The 18480-nt window shown below is 56.9% G+C and overlaps 2 protein-coding genes across 4 annotated transcripts; one reads left to right on the top strand and one right to left on the bottom strand.

Annotated features, from left to right (window-relative positions):
- Positions 1-5: 5 nt before the first annotated feature.
- On the top strand, positions 6-13656 carry HGS (hepatocyte growth factor-regulated tyrosine kinase substrate). Of its 3 annotated transcripts, none has more exons than XM_030534633.1 (21): positions 6-124; positions 2597-2681; positions 3073-3148; positions 3773-3865; positions 5865-5988; positions 6861-6913; positions 7497-7565; positions 7800-7924; positions 8381-8459; positions 8586-8684; positions 9115-9210; positions 9606-9644; positions 9733-9876; positions 10077-10290; positions 10555-10727; positions 10954-11094; positions 11174-11351; positions 11430-11563; positions 11839-11955; positions 12294-12389; positions 12666-13656. In XM_030534633.1, the coding sequence occupies exons 1-21, from the start codon at positions 88-90 to the stop codon at positions 12774-12776; spliced, it is 2283 nt and encodes a 760-aa protein (XP_030390493.1). In that variant the 5' UTR covers positions 6-87; the 3' UTR covers positions 12777-13656. The 3 variants fall into 3 exon arrangements, with proteins under 3 accessions (XP_030390493.1, XP_030390494.1, XP_030390495.1); XM_030534634.1 differs by having other exon boundaries at positions 10080-10290; XM_030534635.1 differs by lacking the exon at positions 9115-9210.
- On the bottom strand, positions 12844-18404 carry LOC115635623 (methyltransferase-like 26). Its single transcript, XM_030534643.1, is given in 7 exon segments — positions 12844-14544; positions 14957-14982; positions 14985-15026; positions 15519-15541; positions 15544-15575; positions 15810-15971; positions 17255-18404. Coding segments are annotated over 7 exon segments (621 nt in total). The 5' UTR covers positions 17449-18404; the 3' UTR covers positions 12844-14402.
- Positions 18405-18480: the final 76 nt, after the last annotated feature.

Consider the following 18480-nt stretch of genomic DNA (forward strand, 5'->3'; position numbering starts at 1 on the left):
CCGCCCCTGGCGGAAGGCGGAAGCGGAAGTGCGGCCTGTGGCGATCTGAGGCCGAGCGGAGCCGGGTTGGCGGGTTTCGGGGGCACCATGGGCAGAGGCGGCGGCACCTTCGAGCGGCTCCTAGGTACTGGGGGTCCCGGGGTGCGCGCGAGTCGGCACTTGACCTTTGACCCTCGACCCCGGGGCATTGCCCCGCAGGCTCTGGGGCTGGGGCTGCGCGGCCCGGGGGGCTGGGTTCGGAGTCGGGCCTGGGTCACTCCGAGCCGCCGGCGGGCTGGGCGCAGAGCCGAGCCCCTGCGGGGCTTAGCTGGGGGTGAATCACACCCCCCGTCTCCCCCATCTCGGAGGGCTGGCCCTGGCCCTGGCCTCTCCCTCTGAGAGCGGCCCAGTACCTGCCCCGAGGGCACAGCGCAAAACAAGCTCTCGAGCCTGAGCCTGAGCCTGACCAAGGCGGGGTTAACTCTGTACCAGCTTCTTCTCCTCGCCCCATCGTCCTCCTCCAGCTCTCGGGAGAGCCCTCTGCACAGGGATGAGACCAAAGCAGACTGTGAAGAACTTCAAAAAGATCTCACAAAACTAAGTGATTGGGCAACAAAATGGCAAATGAAATTGAATGTGGATAAATGTAAAGTAATGCACATTGGGAAAAATAACCCCAACTATACATACAATATGATGGGGGCTAAGTTAGCTACAACTAATCAGGGAAAAGATCTTGGAGTCATTGTGGATAGTTCTCAGAAGACATCTGTGCAGTGGTAAGCAAAAAAGTAAACAGGATGTTAGGAATCATTAAAAAGGGGATAGAGAATAAGACAGAGAATATCTTATTGCCCATATATAAGTCCATGTTATGCCCACATTTTGAATACTGCGTATGGTCTCCTCATCTCAAAAAAGATATACTGGCATTAGAAAAGGTTCAGAGAAGGGCAACTAAAATGATTAGGGGTTTGGAACGGGTCCCATAGGAGAAGAGATTAAAGAGGCTAGGACTTTTCAGCTTGGAAAAGAGGAGATTAAAGGGGAGATATGGTAGAAGTGTATGAAATCATGAGTGATGTGGAGAAAGTGGATAAGGAAAAGTTATGTACTTGTTCCCATAATATAAGAACTAGGGGCCACCAAATGAAATTAATGGGCAGCAGGTTTAAAACAAATAAAAGAAAATTGTTCTTCACACAGCACATAGTCAACTTGTGGAACTCCTAGCCTTCACAGCCTCCTCAGGCAAGGACTATAACAGGGTTCAAAAGATAACTGGATAAATTCATGGTGGTTAAGTCCATTAATGGCTATTAGCCAGGGTGGGTAAGGAATGGTGTCCCTAGCCTCTGTTTGTCAGAGGGTGGAGATGGATGGCAGGAGAGAGATCACTTGATCATTGCCTGTTAGGTTCACTCCCTCTGGGACACCTGGCATTGGTCACTGTCAGTAGACAGGATACTGGGCTGGATGGACCTTTGGTCTGACCCAGTACGGTCATTCTTATGGAATCACTTTTTCACTTGAAGCCCCATGACAGTGATTTAAAGATCAACATCAATTATTTCACTGCTCTTCATAACAGATGACTCCAGCCAATGCATCAGTGTGGGCCGCGTTTGTGTATCTCACCATGCTGCCCAACAACCAAGCCTGACACGTGACTCCCACACTACCTGTGAGCAGGTATATGGTTATTCCAGTACACTGCTGGGAGGTGGCTCCTGATGCTCATGGCAGAATGAGACCTCTGGTTTCTGTCCCCTTTGTTCTCTCTTTTAGACCAGGTGCTTTTCCCTTACCTTGGAAAACCCACCTTGTTAAAGATCAGATTCTGCTATGTGACTAATAGTCTGGTAGCAGAGTGGGAGGTTCAGAACTGTGTCAGGGGGTGTGATACACTCAGGAAGCATAAAATATTAACTAGAAAAATGAGTGTAGCTGTTGTGGGATAAACAGGGGCTTGGTGTGGTGTCTAAATCATTCCTTTGACAAACCTGAAAATAACTATGATTGAAAGATTGAGAATGGGGTAGGAGTTTGTTAGTGGGTTATGGACATCAGCTTGGACAGCTGCAGTGACGGGATGGTAAGACTGCCACATAGAAACCTAGATAGGTACAGAAATATAAATCCTGAGTTATACTAGCAGTACCTCGGAACCTCTTTCTGCAGCTTCAGAGGCCTAGCTGGGGAGGGGTCATAACTTGTTCCTAAAAACTTACTGCGAACTGAAGTGTAACAAGTTTGGGAATTGAGTCCTTACATTTTCAGAGGAGCAGGTCAATTTTGGTGAGGGAGCACCATAAAAACCCTGTACTTACCCACAGTGAGTGGATGTGTAAGAACAACTTTTGTTTTGCTGTATGGGTTTTGAAACCAGAGGCACCTTGAAACCTCAAGTGACTTGGGAGAAGCCAAGCAGTTCTGATTAGCAGCACAAAAATACCAGGGATTGCGAAGAATCTGCAGTTACTGAGTGTCTCAGGGTCTGAATGACTGACAGGGAGTCACTAATCCAAGTGAGATCTCCTATGTGAATATAACTGAGAGGGTGAAACAGAGGCAGGCCAGTTCCAAACTAGCTAATGGATATTTCAATTCCTTGCAGATAAAGCTACCAGTCAGCTTCTGCTGGAGACAGACTGGGAATCCATCCTGCAGATCTGTGATATGATTCGTCAGGGAGACACTCAGTAAGTGCCATATTGCTTCCTGATACGCTCTAAGCATTGACATCCTTTTCTGCCCTGCTCACTGCATGAAGGCTAAGAACATAGGCCTAGGCACCCTGGGTCAGCCCACTGGTCCACCCAGGCTGTTACTTTATGTGGGACAGGTGACAATGCAATTCAGCATCTTGAGATAATGTTTCTGACTGGGGAAGCTGCAGCTCATGTTCTACCTGGGATCCTGAGAGAAAATGGGCCTTGAACATCACTGTTCTTCCTCTTTTTCTGCTTGGCCTCTGGAGTTGCCCATGCCATAAATTGTGTTCTTTCCCATTGCAAGGATGGGGTTAGTGGACTGTTCCTGCAGGTTCTCATCTGCCTGAAAAATGTGTATGCGCTCTCTCTCTTTTTCCAGAGCTAAATATGCCGTCGGTGCTATCAAGAAGAAAGTTAATGACAAGAACCCCCATGTGGCTCTCTATGCACTAGAGGTAACCTGAAGCCAACCCAGCAAAATGAAGTCTCTCCAGGCCTCTAGTGACATGTAGCTCAGGAATGAAGTCTATGCAGACTGCCCCCCCAGGAGTGCTGCTGACAGCTGTGCAGAGCTCACCCTCCTCTCATGCTGTAGCTTGGAGGGCCTCAACCCATGGCCTGTCATCTGCTGACCCTGTTTCTTTATTTCCAGCCGCCATACTGAATTAAACCTCTAAAAAAAGACATGAAATCCTGTCATGCTGTTGCTCTATCAAGCAGGTGGTTGCTTTAATTGCAATTGGGACATTGTGGGATCCTAAATGGCAGGGAGGCAAAGGCCACCAGTAAGTTTAGGGGGTGTTTCTTGTTATATCTCTACATTAAAGTGTGACCCTGCTATTACCAAAAAGTCAAGACCCCCATTCAAGTTGCTGCCAGGCTTTTGGAAGTAGCAGATGTGTCTCTGACTGAAGTTGGGACAAAGTGCTCTGGCTTAGGTGGTGCCCCTGGCTTGTGTGCAGGTTACAGTGCCCTGCAGCCAGGCACAGTCCACGCTGCAACTCTGCTCTCATGCTGCTGGTCCTGGGCTCTGTAGGGGGCTGTGGGTATTAATCTAATCTAGTTATTTTTCCTTGCAGGTCATGGAGTCTGTGGTCAAGAATTGTGGCCAGACAGTCCATGATGAGGTGGCCAATAAACAGACTATGGAGGAGCTGAAGGAACTATTCAAGGTAGAAGCATCTTGCTCATTTGTTTTCCTCTGGATGCGGTTGGGGAGAAAGGTGGAGGCACTGAAACTGTAAATGCAGCATCTTTCTAGGTCACTGTTAACACAGAGGCCCTTGGGGATTTGGAAATGGGGCAGCAGGAGGACATGGGAGAAGCAGAGTGGGGAGCCCCTGTGTAGAAATCCATGTCAGAAGGAGCAAGCTGAACTGCTCAGGTGAACCACAGGGTCTGTGTTACTTGGAATTTCTCATGCAGCATCATGGGCAGCTCTAGGAACCAGCTGCTGGGGAGGGAGTGTCCTGAGAGCAAAGGAATGACACTGCAGCACATACTACACTGCTCTTTGGGGGCCATTTGATGGCAAGTCCTCACCTTGGTATTGGGCTTGGTTTAGTCAGAGCCAGCGAAGGCGAGTGAAAATACCCATCTGTGGGGGTGGACGCACAAGGTTGGGGGGTTGGTAGGAAGAGGTGCTGGAGGGGGATGTGTGAGCTCTCTTCCCATAACCCAAGATGAGATGGAAAGTTTAAAACGGATAAAGAAATCCCTTTACTCTGAGCGTAACTAATCTATGGGACGAGCTGCTGTAGGATGTTGATGTCAAGCCAGTAGCCGAGCAAGAGTCAGAACTAAGCTTAGGTGCTGGTATGAATGAGAACATGTTCAGTGACACTGGTGGAATGATGCTTACATGGGCTCTTGATTCTCGCACTCTGGGGCACAAGCACCTCTCCAGCTGGCGGGGAGACAAGACATTCTCCTGCCCCATCTCCAAGGCACACAGTGGGACAGGAGCACACAGCTGAGTTCAGTAAAGGGATTTTACCCCTTCCTCTGTAGTATCTACCACTGACTGCTAGCCGAGGCAGGTGACTGGCCATGTCTAGCAGCTCCTGTATGAGCATTGCTAATTCTGTCAAGGGGTCTCTTCTCCTACTGTCCTCTTCCTAGGAAGACTCTGGCCTAGTTCAGCTAGATCTGGTCTGACATAGTAACTGCTGCCTTGAGCCTGGCTTCTCTTGATTTACAGTGGCAGCCACTAAGGTAGGTGGTGGGGGCTGGTTTTCTGGCAGCCCTGGTACCGTAGAGTTCAGTGCGGCTTGAGCACACTGTCTATGCTGGGGGTGGGGCGCGTGTGCTTATACGCTTGGGGTTCCCCAGACCTGTGCAAATGAGGGGCTCTGAGTCGGTCCATTTGAGCCCTGTGGCAGTCTCTCCTCAAGGGTGCTTTCTGTCTGGCCAGGCACTCGTGTAGCCTGGGCTCCGTGGGTTGCTAATGCAAAGCATCTGTTATGTCACAGTCACTGCCTCTCTAGTGACTGACACCATACTGAACGCAGGCTCATGGACTGCTCAGAGGGGTGTTCGGGTAGGTATTGAGCTTCCCAAATATAGGATCAAATCAACAGTCCCTGATTCTGCTCAGGTTCTTATGTGAGCTGTGCACAGAGCTCCCTAAATGCCCGAGGTGCATTCTTGTGCATTACTTTAGGGACTTTCACTCTTCTGAATCCGTGACTGCTGCTGAAGTAACTTGGGTGGCCCCTTGGCTTGGGGGTTCTGTCGTCACTCTCTTTGTGTGCAGGCTCCTCTCAGGTCTGTCTGAGTTCGGAGCTGCAGATGTCTCTACAAACCTGTACTGAGTGTCCCACAATTGAATGTGAAGCTTGAGGGCTTGGAATCTGCTTCTCTGCTTGCTGAGGGAATTTCCCCTGAGCAGCCAGTCATGTGATTTGGTGATGATCAGCTGATGGCAGGGCCTCTCTTGGAGGCTGGTTGAGACTGAAACAGGCAGTGTGGAGCTGCTTGCAGCTTCCTGAGCTGCAGTGCCTCCTGCCTGCTGAAGATCAGGAATTCCTCCTGTTGCCTGGGGTATGTTTGGAGTGTTCCTGACAGGGTGGGGTTGTGAACTGGAGTTAGTGTCTGTGAGCTGGGGGATGCTGGGACAAAGAGCTCCAGCAACAGCCTGTGCTGGGCTCAGATGCTTTCCCCTCTGTGCAGAGACAAGTGGAAGTGAACGTTCGCAATAAGATCCTGTACCTGATCCAGGCCTGGGCTCACGCCTTCCGCAATGAGCCCAAGTATAAGGTGGTGCAGGACACCTACCAGATCTTGAAGGTGGAAGGTAAGGACTCTGTGAGGAAAAAGGGGCAGGTGAGTCTCCCATTGCGGTGACAGCCAAGCACAGAGGATGAGCCATGGGGGGGCAGGGAGCAGGCAGCAGTGCGAGCCAGGTGTGGGAGAAGGGCTTGTACAGACGGGTTTACACACAGTGGCCTTCCTGCTACCTGATGGACCCGTTGGGGTGACTTGAATCCAGTTCCTGTTGCCGAGCAGCCTCTACCAGGTGGCTGCTTCACTCTGGCCCTGCAACCCACTAGGAATGATGTGGTTTGGCAGCAGGTCCCTGGAAGCCAGAGCTGGAATGTTCCCCTAGGAATGAGCACATCCTCTTGGGAATGGCTCCATTCCTGGGCTGGGCAGCTGAGAACTTGGATGTGTGTCTGGATTTCCCCAAAGCACTGGGTGCACTGGAAGGCAGTGCCTGTGATTTTGGGCATTAACTCCCCTGATTCTGCCTGGGATGAGTGGCTGCAAATCTGTGGGAGTCACATCCTGGCAGGAAATGCTGCATTTCTCACCCTGATCTCAGGCTTCGAACATACGTTTTACCAAAGGGTCCCAGTTGCCTAATCTGAGTGTGTGTGGCTGGGGTTGTGTTCTGCATTTGGAGTAGACTTGAGCCAGACCTGGGAGCAGAGGGATGCCCTAGGATCTGTTCATCGATGTACGGACACTTGCTCTCCCAGCTCCTCTGTGAGGCAGGTGACTGTAGCTCAGGTTAAGTGATTGCTTAGAACTCCTGCACAAATGGCAAAGTGGGGACTAGAACCCAGGAGCCCTGCCTCTGTCCCCAGCTCTGAGCACTAGGCCCCACTGCCTCCAGTCTGGTGGGACCCCACTTTACAGTGAGATGTTGTTCCACTCTTCCTGCAGGTCACGTGTTCCCAGAATTCAAGGAGAGTGATGCCATGTTTGCTGCAGAAAGGGTGAGCTGCCCAGTGCAGAGCGGTAGGCAGGAGCTCTGGCATTACGGAGGGGGCTGCTGCTGTCATTTCTGTCCGACCCTTCAACTGGTGGTCAAAGAACGTCAAATCCCAGAATCCCAAAGCACCTTCCATGTGTTGTACAACTGCCTGGATTCTATACACCTCATCAGGGTGCAGCCAGCCCTGGGGCAGGAGACACAGTTCAGGAAAGGAAGTGCTGAATCCCCCGGGCCTGCCCTGGCAGGGGGCCAACCCAGAGCACATAGTGATCAGAAATCCCACGAGGGCAGCCTCCTAGTCCTGTGGCTTGCCCAGGGCTCCTGCCCAGCTTGCTAGGGCATCACTGGCTCAGGACATGGGCATCTGACTGTGACTCACTTCTGCGCCAGTGGCCACAGAGCAGACTTTCAGGGGAGAGCGCCTCCTGCTGCGGGGGTCTCCCCCCTCCAGGGAATGACCTGGCTTGGGCTAGCCAGTGGGAGCTCCAGGATGGCCGCTCGAGAGGCTCTCTGGAGCCAGCATCAGGGCTCTGGGTGCTAGGGCCTGGTCCTTTCCTTATGCAGGTTTCTGTGCTCTGTGGCAGGCTCCTGACTGGGTGGATGCTGAAGAGTGTCATCGCTGTCGAGTGCAGTTTGGGGTCGTGACCCGCAAGGTGGGTGCTGCTGCTTATTCCTCTTTAGTTCCCTTCCCTGCATGACACCGCTGGGGACTTGGTCTCCTCCTCCTTTGCCCCGCAGTGTGGGCTTGGCTGGGAAGCTGAGCTTTAGGGGAAGGTGGTCAGCAAGCACCCTGTGCAATGGTCATGGAGGGACACAGCCCTGGTATTGGGAGGGTGCCCCCTAGTACCAGCTGCCAAGGCTGACCTCATCCCTCTCTTTGTTTGCAGCATCACTGCCGGGCCTGTGGGCAGATCTTCTGTGGAAAGTGCTCCTCCAAGTACTCCACCATCCCCAAGTTTGGCATTGAGAAGGAGGTGCGCGTGTGTGAGCCCTGCTACGAGCATCTCAACAAGTCAGTATCTCCAGGGGGTTCTGCACACCGCACGTGGGTTGGAGCAGCCGGGGCTGCTGGTTGGCATGGGGCCTGCCTTCTGGAGCAAGGAAGGGTCACCTCAGCCCCGTGTAGTGGAGCTTCTCTGAGCTGGGTTCCCCAGGGGCTGGGCAGCCTGGCAGGAGAGCTGCCCCTTTGGAGACGGGAGGGATTCAGGAGATCGCACTCAACGATGGGAGTGTACAGCTGACGCCAAGGACTGGCTCTGCTGCCTCCATTGCCCCCATCCACTGACTGCTAGCTGGGAGCTGTGCTCCTCGCTGGGATGGGGGGAGAGGGCATGTTGTGTCCCGGGCTGGGGGCTGGGGTGGAGTAGGGCCATAGCCCTCACGGGGCTGGGACAGGATGCGGCCAGGCAGGGCTCAGGAATGCTGCCTGTAGGCCCTGGTCTCTACTGTCCCCTCTCTCTGATTGTAGGAAAGCTGAGGGCAAAACTGCTGCCACCAGTGAGCTGCCACCCGAGTACCTGACCAGCCCCCTTTCTCAGCAGTCTCAGGTAAGTGGCTGGCTGGCTGTCCTGCCTGCCAGAGCTCTGAACTGGGCTGCAGGCAGGGTTAGCCCCAGCAGTTCCCTTCTCCTCCTGCTCACTGTCCAACTCAGCAGCCCCCCTCTCCATCTGCAGCTGCCCCCGAAGCGTGATGAGACGGCCCTCCAGGAGGAGGAGGAGCTCCAGCTGGCCATCGCCCTCTCGCAGTCGGAGGCCGAGGAGAAGGAGAGGATGGTTTGTACCCAGCTCTAGGGCTGCGTGAGGGAACACTGCCTAGATGCTCTTCAAGCCTCTGGCAGATTACTGCTGTGGACATTGCACCAGCCGGTCCCCAGCCCTGGGCTGGATGGAGCCCTTCCCTGGTGCATAGTGGGTCAGGGGGTGTGCTGCGCTGCAGGTCTAATCCCTCCCATAGGTCTGGGGTGAGGGTCTCTTTCACCAGGATAGTGAGGGCTGGTGCTGATCATGCCAGCTGGGGCAGGGCCTGGCAGTTGTTAGATGTGCAGACCCCATGCAGACACTAGCAGCTCCTGCCTCCCAATGGCTAATGAATGTGCAGTGGCTGGGCCTGGCCCGTGCAAGGTGCCTCGCCCTCCAAGCCAGGCTTGTTTCGTGCCGTTCAGCTGGATAGTTCTCAGGGCTGATCTTGTACCTCCCTCTGCAGAGACAGAAAACAACCTACTCTATGTACCCAAAGGCTGAGCCCACGCCTGTCACCTCGTCCGCACCCCCAGTCAGCACCCTCTATTCCTCCCCTGTGGTAAGTGCACAGCTGCCCTGTTGGGTCTGCGCCCCCAGATCTCTCTGCCAGGTCACCGAGGTAAATCCTTGTTCAGAGGGAACTAAAGCCATGAGAGCATGGCACTGAAAAAAACACTGCTGTGCTGGGGGCACCCAGGAGACCCTGCTCTAAACACTGGGTGCACTATTCCTCTGCTGCATGGACAGGAGGTGAATCACCCCCTGGCTGAAGGAAGAAAGAAGTGCCCGCTGTCCCTCCCAGTTCTGCACTCCTGGTGTTGCCTGGCACTGGGTGGCTGGATATGCACAGGTCTGGGCAGGGTATCTGTCATAGCAGTGAGTTGGGCAGTGGGCTGTGGAGTTCCCGTGTGTCTCTAAGATCTGACGTCCCCCCTCCTCTCTCTTTCTCCCCAGAACTCCTCTGCTCCACTGGCTGAGGACATCGACCCCGAGGTGAGGACAAGGCCCTTCTGGCGCACAGCGTAGGCTGGTTCCCAGTCAGGCTTGGGCGCTGATCTTCTCCCTCTGCTTTTCCTGGCAGCTGGCTCGGTACCTGAACCGTAACTACTGGGAGAAGAAGCAGGAGGAGGTTCGCAAGAGCCCCACTCCGTCTGCTCCACTGTCCCTCTCAGAGCCAGCTGCCCAGCCTGGGGAAGCTCATCCCATCCCGCTCGGTGTGGTGGAGGTAAGATAGGGGCCCGATCTCACACCCATCTCTCTGAGGTCTGGCGGGATCGGTTTGAATCAGTGCTCCCTGGCAATTGCCTGGCACTAGCCTCGCCCCAGTCATGAAGCACAAGTCCGGCTCCGGTCTAGGTGTGGGTTGTGGATCCCCACTCCTGAGAGGGAGGGGCTCAGGGGCTGACTGTGCTGCCGTGTCTCCAGCAGCAGTACCAGAACGGTGAGTCCGAGGAGAACCACGAGCAGTTCCTGAAGGCTCTGCAGAATGCCGTCACCACCTTCGTCAACCGTATGAAGAGCAACCACATGCGGGGCCGCAGTATCACCAATGACTCAGCAGTGCTCTCCCTGTTCCAGTCCATCAACAACATGCATCCCCAGCTGCTAGAGTTGCTCAACCAGCTGGACGAGCGCAGGTGTAGGTGGCTTCTGCTCCATTCCCCGGGGTAGGACACGACTGCTCCCTGCCAATGGCTTGTGAGCAGCTCTCTGGGACTGTGTGCAGACTGCCTGGGATGGTGGGGGGGTCTCTCTGGAGGAGCATACCCTATCTCAGGTCTGGCTGGGGGCCACCTGCTCTATCTGGAGGCAGCTAGTGCTTAGGGCTGGGTGAGCTCAGCAGATAGCAAGCCTGGATGCTGCCTTGCCCTACAGGAGCCTGATGCTGCGTTTCTCTCCCCAGTGTACTATGAGGGCCTGCAGGATAAGCTGGCACAGATCCGGGATGCCCGCGGGGCCCTGAATGCTCTGCGGGATGAGCACCGCGAGAAGCTGCGCCGGGCAGCCGAGGAGGCAGAGCGCCAGCGCCAAATCCAGCTGGCACAGAAGTTGGAGATCATGAGACAGAAGAAGCAGGTGAGGCAGGGAAGCCTTTTCCAGGTGCCTCATGGAGGGCAGGTGTCGTGCCATGGCCATTCCCAGGGCTTGCTGGTGGCCATGGCAGCTGTTCCAGTTTGTGCCCTGGGCTGGATGGCTGGAGGCAGCTCTGTTCTGTGGAGCGGACGGAGTCTCTGGGGTTGGCCTTGGTGTATGAGCTGCATGGCCAGGCTCCTAAGGTGTGTGGTGGTGCCGCTCCCTGCAGGAGTACCTGGAGATGCAGCGGCAGTTGGCCATCCAGCGGCTGCAGGAGCAGGAAAAGGAGAGGCAGATGCGCCTGGAGCAGCAAAAGCAGACCATCCAGATGAGAGCCCAGATGCCAGCTTTCTCTCTGCCCTATGCCCAGGTACAGCAGCCATGCCAGGGAGCCCTCCCATGAGCACTCCCCCCAGAACGCTCCCCTTCATGCTCTCTTTTTTTTGCAGCTCCAGGCCATGCCAGCAGCAGGAGGGGTGATCTACCAGCCATCCGGTCCCTCCAGCTTCCCAGGCACCTTCAGCCCCGCAGGCTCTGTGGAGGGCTCTCCCATGCACAGTGTGTACATGAACCAGCCAGCTCCAGGCAGCACTGGCCCCTACGCACCGATGCCTGTTGCAGGGGCAGGTGAGAGCCTGGGCCAAGCAGAGGTAGGCAGGACTGGAATGCAGCAGCAGTCACCTCACTGTGCCCTCTCTGCTCCAGATCCCAACATGGTGAATGCCTACGTGTACCAGGCAGGAGCAGGAGGTGGGCAGGCAGCGGCGCAAGGGCAGGTGGTTCCCACCACCAACCCAGCCTACTCCTCGTATCAGCCGACTCCGACGCAGGGCTACCAGGCAAGTGAGCAGAGCGCTGGGTCCCCCTCGCTCGCAGTGTGCCGTACTCGCCATAAATCTGGAACACAGGACTCTGCAGTGGGTGGCACAGGCTGTCCCCTCCCAGGCTCTCGGGATCCCCTGCCGCACAGTGGGGGTGGGGATCAGTCCCAGATTGCCTGGGTCTCCCCTGGTGTCCCCTGTAGGATGGCTGCTCCCTGGACCGTGAGGGTGCTGGGGGTTTGCTGCGTGGCTGCCTGGAGTTCCCCACGCTCACGCTGTGCTCTTCCCTGTAGAACGCTGCATCCCAGTCACAGAGCATCCCTGCCATCTCGCAGGCCCCCCAGTCTGGCACCATGGGCTACATGGGGAGCCAGGCTGTCTCCATGGGCTACCAGCCCTACAACATGCAGGTGAGCACCCACCAAGGGTGAACGGCTCGGTGCCCTCTTGCAGCCTGGCTTGGAGTTGGGTGTTGGTTGCTGTGGAGGCTGCTTACCAGCCAGGGAGCGAGGGTAAATGAGGCCTCGGCTGGCACTTGTGGGGAAAGGGCGATAGGGCTGGATTTTCTGTATCCCCTTGACCCATGTAGGAGACATACCCTGCCCCTTCACTGCTGCTGTTCTGAGCCCCAGGTCCCTGGCAGCGTGGGCCCACTGGGCCTGGCTGGGAGCTTGGGGGTCTTTGCCCCCTCGGTAAGGGGCAGAGGTCTGGCGGCCACTCTGATTGCTCTCCCCTGCCCCCACTCTAGGGCCTCATGTCAACCCTTCCTGGGCAGGAGCCGGCTGTGAGCAGCCTGCCACCCCAGCAGACTTACCTCTCGGGACAGCAACCCATGTATCAGCAGGTGAGTCTGCATGAACCCGGCATCTCTGCGTCACCCTCACTTCAGCTCCCTCCCCAGGCAATCAGTTGCAAACTGCCCAGATATCCCCCCCTTAGCACCAGGAGCCTTGGCTCCCCCATGCAAGGCACTGAGACCTCCAGATCCAGGTGTATTCACCTGGGGGCTGGGCATGGGTGCAAGTGACCAGCTGGGGCCCTGTGCCGCCACCTCTGGGTAAGGTGTGGGGGACGGGGGGTGCCAAGTGAGAACTGCCTCTTAACAAAGGGTTTGTTCCAGATGCCGCCCCCTGGAGGGCCCCCCCAGCAGCAGCAGCCACCTCAGCAGGCCCCGTCGCAGGTACAGCAGGCCCAGGGCAGTGGCGAGGCCCAGCTCATCTCATTTGACTGATCTTGGCGAGGGGGGTTGCCCAGTGTAACACTATTGTCTGCAGGAATCACTTACTTATGTACTTAACTAGCCATTTCTGTCTCTTCCCTGTCCCCTTCCCTGTGGAATGGCCCTACTCAAGGGGAGGGTGGGACCCTGGGGCCCCACCAGCTGGCATGCACCCTCCTGGCCTGGCAGGGGCCTCCTTGCTGCTCTGGCTCCCTGTGGCTTTTTCCCTGCGCTGTCCCCACCTGGCTGAAACGGACCGTGGTTGCTGGAAGTGAAACCCGTCCCCACCTCAACAGGGAGAATGAATGGGTGCTTGGCCCTTCAGGAAGAGACTTCTGCAAGGCAGAGGCTGCAGCCTGGCTGCTGGGCTTCCCCCCAGGGTGCTGAGGGCAGGATGGTGACTGGGAGCCAGGCCTGAGAAGAGCTCCAGGAGAGTGAGCAATAATGCCACAGGCCAGGGCCTCCCTTCCCTGCTCTGCAGCAGGCGAGAGACTTAATCATGCCCCAAGTACTTGCTGCTGCCCTGACCCTAGAACAAAGGGGGCAATGAGATCTGATGCAGAGCTGCCCCTGTGCACAAAGCTTGGCTTCTGCCACTATCCCTCTCTGCACAGTGTGCACCATGGCTGGCTCCTCCTCTGCCCCAGTAGGAGCCTCAGCCCCTCACCACAACTTGCACCCTCCACCCTGATCCCCTGCCCCTCCATGGGAGCCTGGCCCTGTGCTTGCATTCCATGTTCCTGGGAGCTCAGGCCCTTCCGCATGCCCTATGCCCATATCCTCCATCCCCTCCTTGGGAGCCTGGCCCTCCCTGCTTTTTGAACACTCATCTCTCATATGTAGTGGTGGAGTAGCCAGAATGGAAACAGTGACAATAAAATGTATTTAAAGAGCTGTTGCTCTGGGCCTGGTGCTGCTGTTCCTGCGAGATCAGGGCCACTGCAGAGGGGTTTGGTGGAAGGCTGCTTGGCAGGCAGTGAAGTGGGGCTGTAACATGCTCCAGTGGTGATGCCTTCGGTGCCAAGCAAAGGCTTGGCAGAGCGAGGTTCACTGGCTTTGGATAGGGCAGCAGGGCCACTCCTCCTGCCCCCAGATGTGCATAAGAGCAGACAGGGTCAGCCTGAAGAGAAGGAGCATCCCAGCCTGGGCTGCCTGGGCCTCTCGCTCTGCAGGGGCTTGGATGCACTGCTCTCTACTCCTAGGCTGCTGGCCTCTGTGCAGGCCCCAGGGAGCAGCTACCCTCAGCCCATGGCAGAGACAGATTAATTTAAAAGCAATTTATTCTTGGGTGTCCCTATCCCATTGGCTTCAGGCAGCCATGCTCAAACATCCTGCAGCCCCGCTGGGCCTATGCCATCTCCCTCCTCCAAAAAATCAGGCAGTTGGTGTATTCTGGCATTGAGGAAAACTGGCATTAAGATGCAGAACAACCAGGCTTCTGAAGGGCTTTAGAGAAGCAACCAAGGCCTCCAGGCATGAGCTGCAGGGCTGGAGTCGAGCTCTGTGTGTGTAAGGGGACTGAAGTGCAGCGGACTGGGTGTGGGGCCTGGGGCCAGCTGCAGCACCGTGGCTGGAGAAAGTCTGCCACTGCCTGCTCATGCCGCCAGTCCCCCATTTTCATAGGAAGTACAATTCAATTCAGCAGCTCCCTGCAGCTAGCCCCAAGCCTTGAAACCTGCCTGTTTCCCACACCACGCTGAACCTTACCATATGCTCGAGGCGCAGCGCGTTGGGGGTGGCTAAGCTGCCGCAGCTCCTCCACAGCCCCCAGCCTGGATTCCTGCCAGTCAAAAAAACAAGAGAAGGCTGGGGTGGATATGGCTGCCCTGGACTTTCCAAGGCGTGGGGCTGGCCTCATCCCCAGCTGCTGCCACGTGATGAGTTCCAGCCAGCTCTGGGATATAAATGGGTCTGCTGCCTGGGGAAGAGCCTCCTGCAGAACACAGCCTGTGCCTGTAAGTAGGAGCCCATCCTGGGGAAGCTGCCACAGGTGGCTTGTGCTCTCCCAGGTGGGGGAGACAGTTGCACCTGGGAACAGGACATGATGTGTCCAGGCTAAAGCCCATCGCCTGTGAGCTGGATGCAGATTTGACCTCTTCAAGGCTTTCATGGGGCAGGCCAGCCGCTACCTACCACAATGCAGAATTGCTGGAGCCCCTGGGAAGAATTCAGCTCCTGGGGCACACGTTCACCTCTCCTGGAGCTTCTCCTCCAGCTCCGGATGTTGCATTCAGGGCTGATGATCCCACTGATGGCAAAGGGCTGCAGGCACGAAGTGCAGTCAGAGTCGCTCCTTGCCCTTCCCTAGTCCGCCCTTCCGTGCCCTGAGGAGGTGGGGGCAGCAGCTGATGGATGTTTAACCCATAGGCTTTTTTTGATTTCAAGCCTCTCCTATGGGGCCTGGACATGGCATTGCCAGATCCAGCAGGCAGGGTTACAGGAGAGGTAAGATGTAATACAGTGTGGGCTAGGACAATAGCAGCCAGTGCCTGCCCCCTCGCTGGAGGAGCTGCGTGGAGCTCTGGGGACCCGCATCCCCATACGCTGCTCAGCAGATTGCACAGCCTGTCCTCAGGGGAGGGAAAACACAGGCTCCTGGAGACCGTGCAGGGGTCCCAAGACCTCTCTGGTGGTTCACAAAGGGGCCTTGGGCTTCAGATTCCTGGAAAGACATAATACCCTCCTGCTGCTGGGGGGGTGGGGGAGGGGCGTGTAGCACAGGTTGCTGGTTGGGATTCTATTCTGCATACCTACCCCATAGATCAGGCACACTCCCCAGGCTTCAGCAGCTGGCCCACATCCTGGAATAGTCCCTGCAATGCAAAGGCAGGATGTCATCCAGGTGGGCACTGGGGGGCTGAGCCCAGGACAAGGTGCCAGTACTGCTCCTCCCAAGCAGTAATCCCTTGGGGTGGTGCGGGGTGCAGGCCTGAAAGGGCCACAGTCTCCTTCCGCCAGTGGGAGGAAGGATGTCTTTCCCACAAAGGGTTGCTTGCTGTGGTGCCCCTATGTTCCCTGCAGGGCTTAGTTTGTCCACACATGCACATCTCCAGGCCTTGGGCAAGGAAGTGCAGCAGATGGATGATGACGATGACATTGCAGCAGCCCTTGCTCAAGCCTGCCCGCTGGTCCCAGGGCTGAGAAACATCAATGGCCAGCGGCGTCTTCACATTCTGCACCTTGGTGGCTCTGATGTAGGCAGAGATGCTGGAGGAAGAGAGACAGGTAAACTGGGAGAGGCTGCTGGTGTCTGTCTGGTGCTGCGCTGCACCCAGACAGCAGCTGCTGCCTCCTGCTCTCACAATGGAGGATGCTGCAGGAGCTGCCCTGAGGTGCCAGGCTGGGATCCATTTAGCTACTGCTAGGGCCACAGTACTGCCAGCATCACCCTGCAGTGCAGGCAGTGGCTGTCATGCTGATTCCGGGGGGGGGGGGGGGAAGAGGTGTATTCAGTTACACCCTTCCCCCTCCATTAAAAGCCACAAGGGGGCAGGAAGCGAGGCCTTGTAGGGGATGCATCTGGGTGCTCTCACCCAGACTATGGGCAAACACCATCTCCCTCCCTGTTTTGCTGTAAGCACTGATGCCTGGACCAAGAAGTACCCAGCATGGCAGCTGCCTCCAAGGGAGTGCAAGAGGAGGGATACGGCTGCAGAAGAATTGCAAGTGAGGTGGGCCATGCAGCCTAAGCCCCCCAGCTCTATAGATGTGTCCCCTTGCCCTTGGAATTTGTCCTGTGCTGGGGCCACTGTGTCACCCCAGTGAAAGCTGTTACAAGCCCATGTGGGAGTCACTGCAAGATGGCATGTTCCCCTCCCCGATTGCAGGTGTTACATGTTCTGACTAGCCTAAGCCTGAACAGCCTAGAAGGATTTAGCAGGGTCTGTGCAATTTCCAAAGGCAAAGTGAGCACAATCCCCTTCTGAACACCGACAGACCCCTGTTGTCACTGACTGAAGTGGCAGTGTTTGAGAGCTGGGGCCTACCCCTCCTGTGGGCTGGGGAAAGGAGCTGGCAATGCTGTGGGAACAGCAGGTCAGGGCACTTTGTGTGCCTCGTTACAGACTCCCCAGCCTGTCTGTGATTGGAGCTGTAGGCAGCCCCACCACCATGGGAGTGAAATCCTCAACTCCCCAAATCCTTTCACGTAGGAAGCAGTCAGCAGCTGCAGGACCAGTGCCAGTGTTTTTGGCGCCCATGGCGCACAGCCATTTTGCTGCCACAGGTGTGCCTGCGGGAGGTCCACCAGAGCCGCGGGACCAGTGGACCCTCTGCAGGCACGCCTGCGGCAGGTCCACTGGAGCTGCGTGCTGCCCCCCTGGCAAAATGCTGCCCCCCAATAATCCTGGCACCCTAGGTGATTGCCTAGGTCGCCTAAATGGAAGCACCGGCCCTGGCAGCCTGTCAGCAGCCAGGATGGGGACATGAGCAGCTTCCATGCTGTGGGATGCTGTCCCTACCTCTGCCCAGGACTCATGGAAGGGCCAGACATAAGATGGGCAGATGGGCTGACTTCTGAAGGCTGCCAGGTGACATTAGGCAGGGCTTGGGCAAAATGTACCACATGTTGCCCAGTCCCAGAAGCCAGCTCCAGCCCAAAGGCTTGGCTTGTATTATCCACGTAGTCAGCTAGTACCTCCAGGATCAGCTCCTTATTCCTCTCTGCCATGGAAGACACCACCATCTTCTGCCACTGCCCACAGGTCCCGAGGCTTCCACTAGAATGGTGCTGCCTGGATTTCTGCTCCTGCCTCCTGTTTGACAGGGCTGGCTCTGCTCACAGATGGCCCGGTTTAGATTTATTACGGCAAAGGAGATTACTGAGTGACGCTTGACCGGGAGAGCAGCTGCTTAGGTGGGGCGGACAAATGGGGGAAAGGCCTGTGTGGATTCTCCAGCCACGGGAGGCCAGCAGGGGGGCCATGCCCCAGTCCTACCACGGTTCAGGGCTTCAGCGTGTCTCTGTGGCCCCGGCCAGGCGGCTGGGAACGCTGCCCGAGGCAGCACGTGTCCCCTGGGCGCAGCCCCGAGGGCAGGGCCTGCAGTGCCACGCCTGGCTGGGCCTCGCTCCCCACAGAGCCCAGGTCACACAGCGGCTCAGTGTCAGAGCCGGCCATGGAACCCAGGCGTCCTGGCCACGCCCCTCGCCCAGGCCCCCCAAGGCAGCACGTGTCCCCTGGGCGCAGCCCCGAGGGCAGGGCCTGCAGTGCCACGCCTGGCTGGGCCTCGCTCCCCACAGAGCCCAGGTCACACAGCGGCTCAGTGTCAGAGCCGGCCATGGAACCCAGGCGTCCTGGCCACGCCCCTCGCCCAGGCCCCCCAAGGCAGCACATGTCCCCTGGGCACAGCCCCGAGGGCAGGGCCTGCAGTGCCACGCCTGGCTGGGCCTCGCTCCCCACAGAGCCCAGGTCACACAGCGGCTCAGTGTCAGAGCCGGCCATGGAACCCAGGCGTCCTGGCCACGCCCCTCGCCCAGGCCCCGCCCTGGCGGCCACTGCCGATAAAGTTGCTCTTGTTGCGGAAGCGGTGCATGCTGGGTAGTGTGTGGTCGTTGCTCGGAGGATTTAGCGCCCGCTGGAGGGTGACCTGCCTGAGCCATAGAGACGTGGAGGCTAGACTGTCACTCTTTGCTAGTGACATGGCCTGGCCTGGGCAGGGCTAGAGCGCCCCGGAGACCATAGAGACCGGGGGGGCAGAGCGCCGCCTCCGCGTCCTT

Source organism: Gopherus evgoodei, chromosome 15 (assembly GCF_007399415.2).
Source record: "Gopherus evgoodei ecotype Sinaloan lineage chromosome 15, rGopEvg1_v1.p, whole genome shotgun sequence".
In the NCBI taxonomy this organism is placed as follows: Eukaryota; Metazoa; Chordata; order Testudines; family Testudinidae; genus Gopherus; species Gopherus evgoodei.

Bases quoted from the DNA above. Each gene is read 5' to 3' on its own strand.
- HGS (XM_030534633.1), top strand. From the start codon at position 88: ATGGGCAGAGGCGGCGGCACCTTCGAGCGGCTCCTAG. The intron at 3,149-3,772 runs GTAACCTGAAGC...TTTTCCTTGCAG, and splicing joins TGGCTCTCTATGCACTAGAG to GTCATGGAGTCTGTGGTCAA. The intron at 5,989-6,860 runs GTAAGGACTCTG...CTCTTCCTGCAG, and splicing joins CCAGATCTTGAAGGTGGAAG to GTCACGTGTTCCCAGAATTC.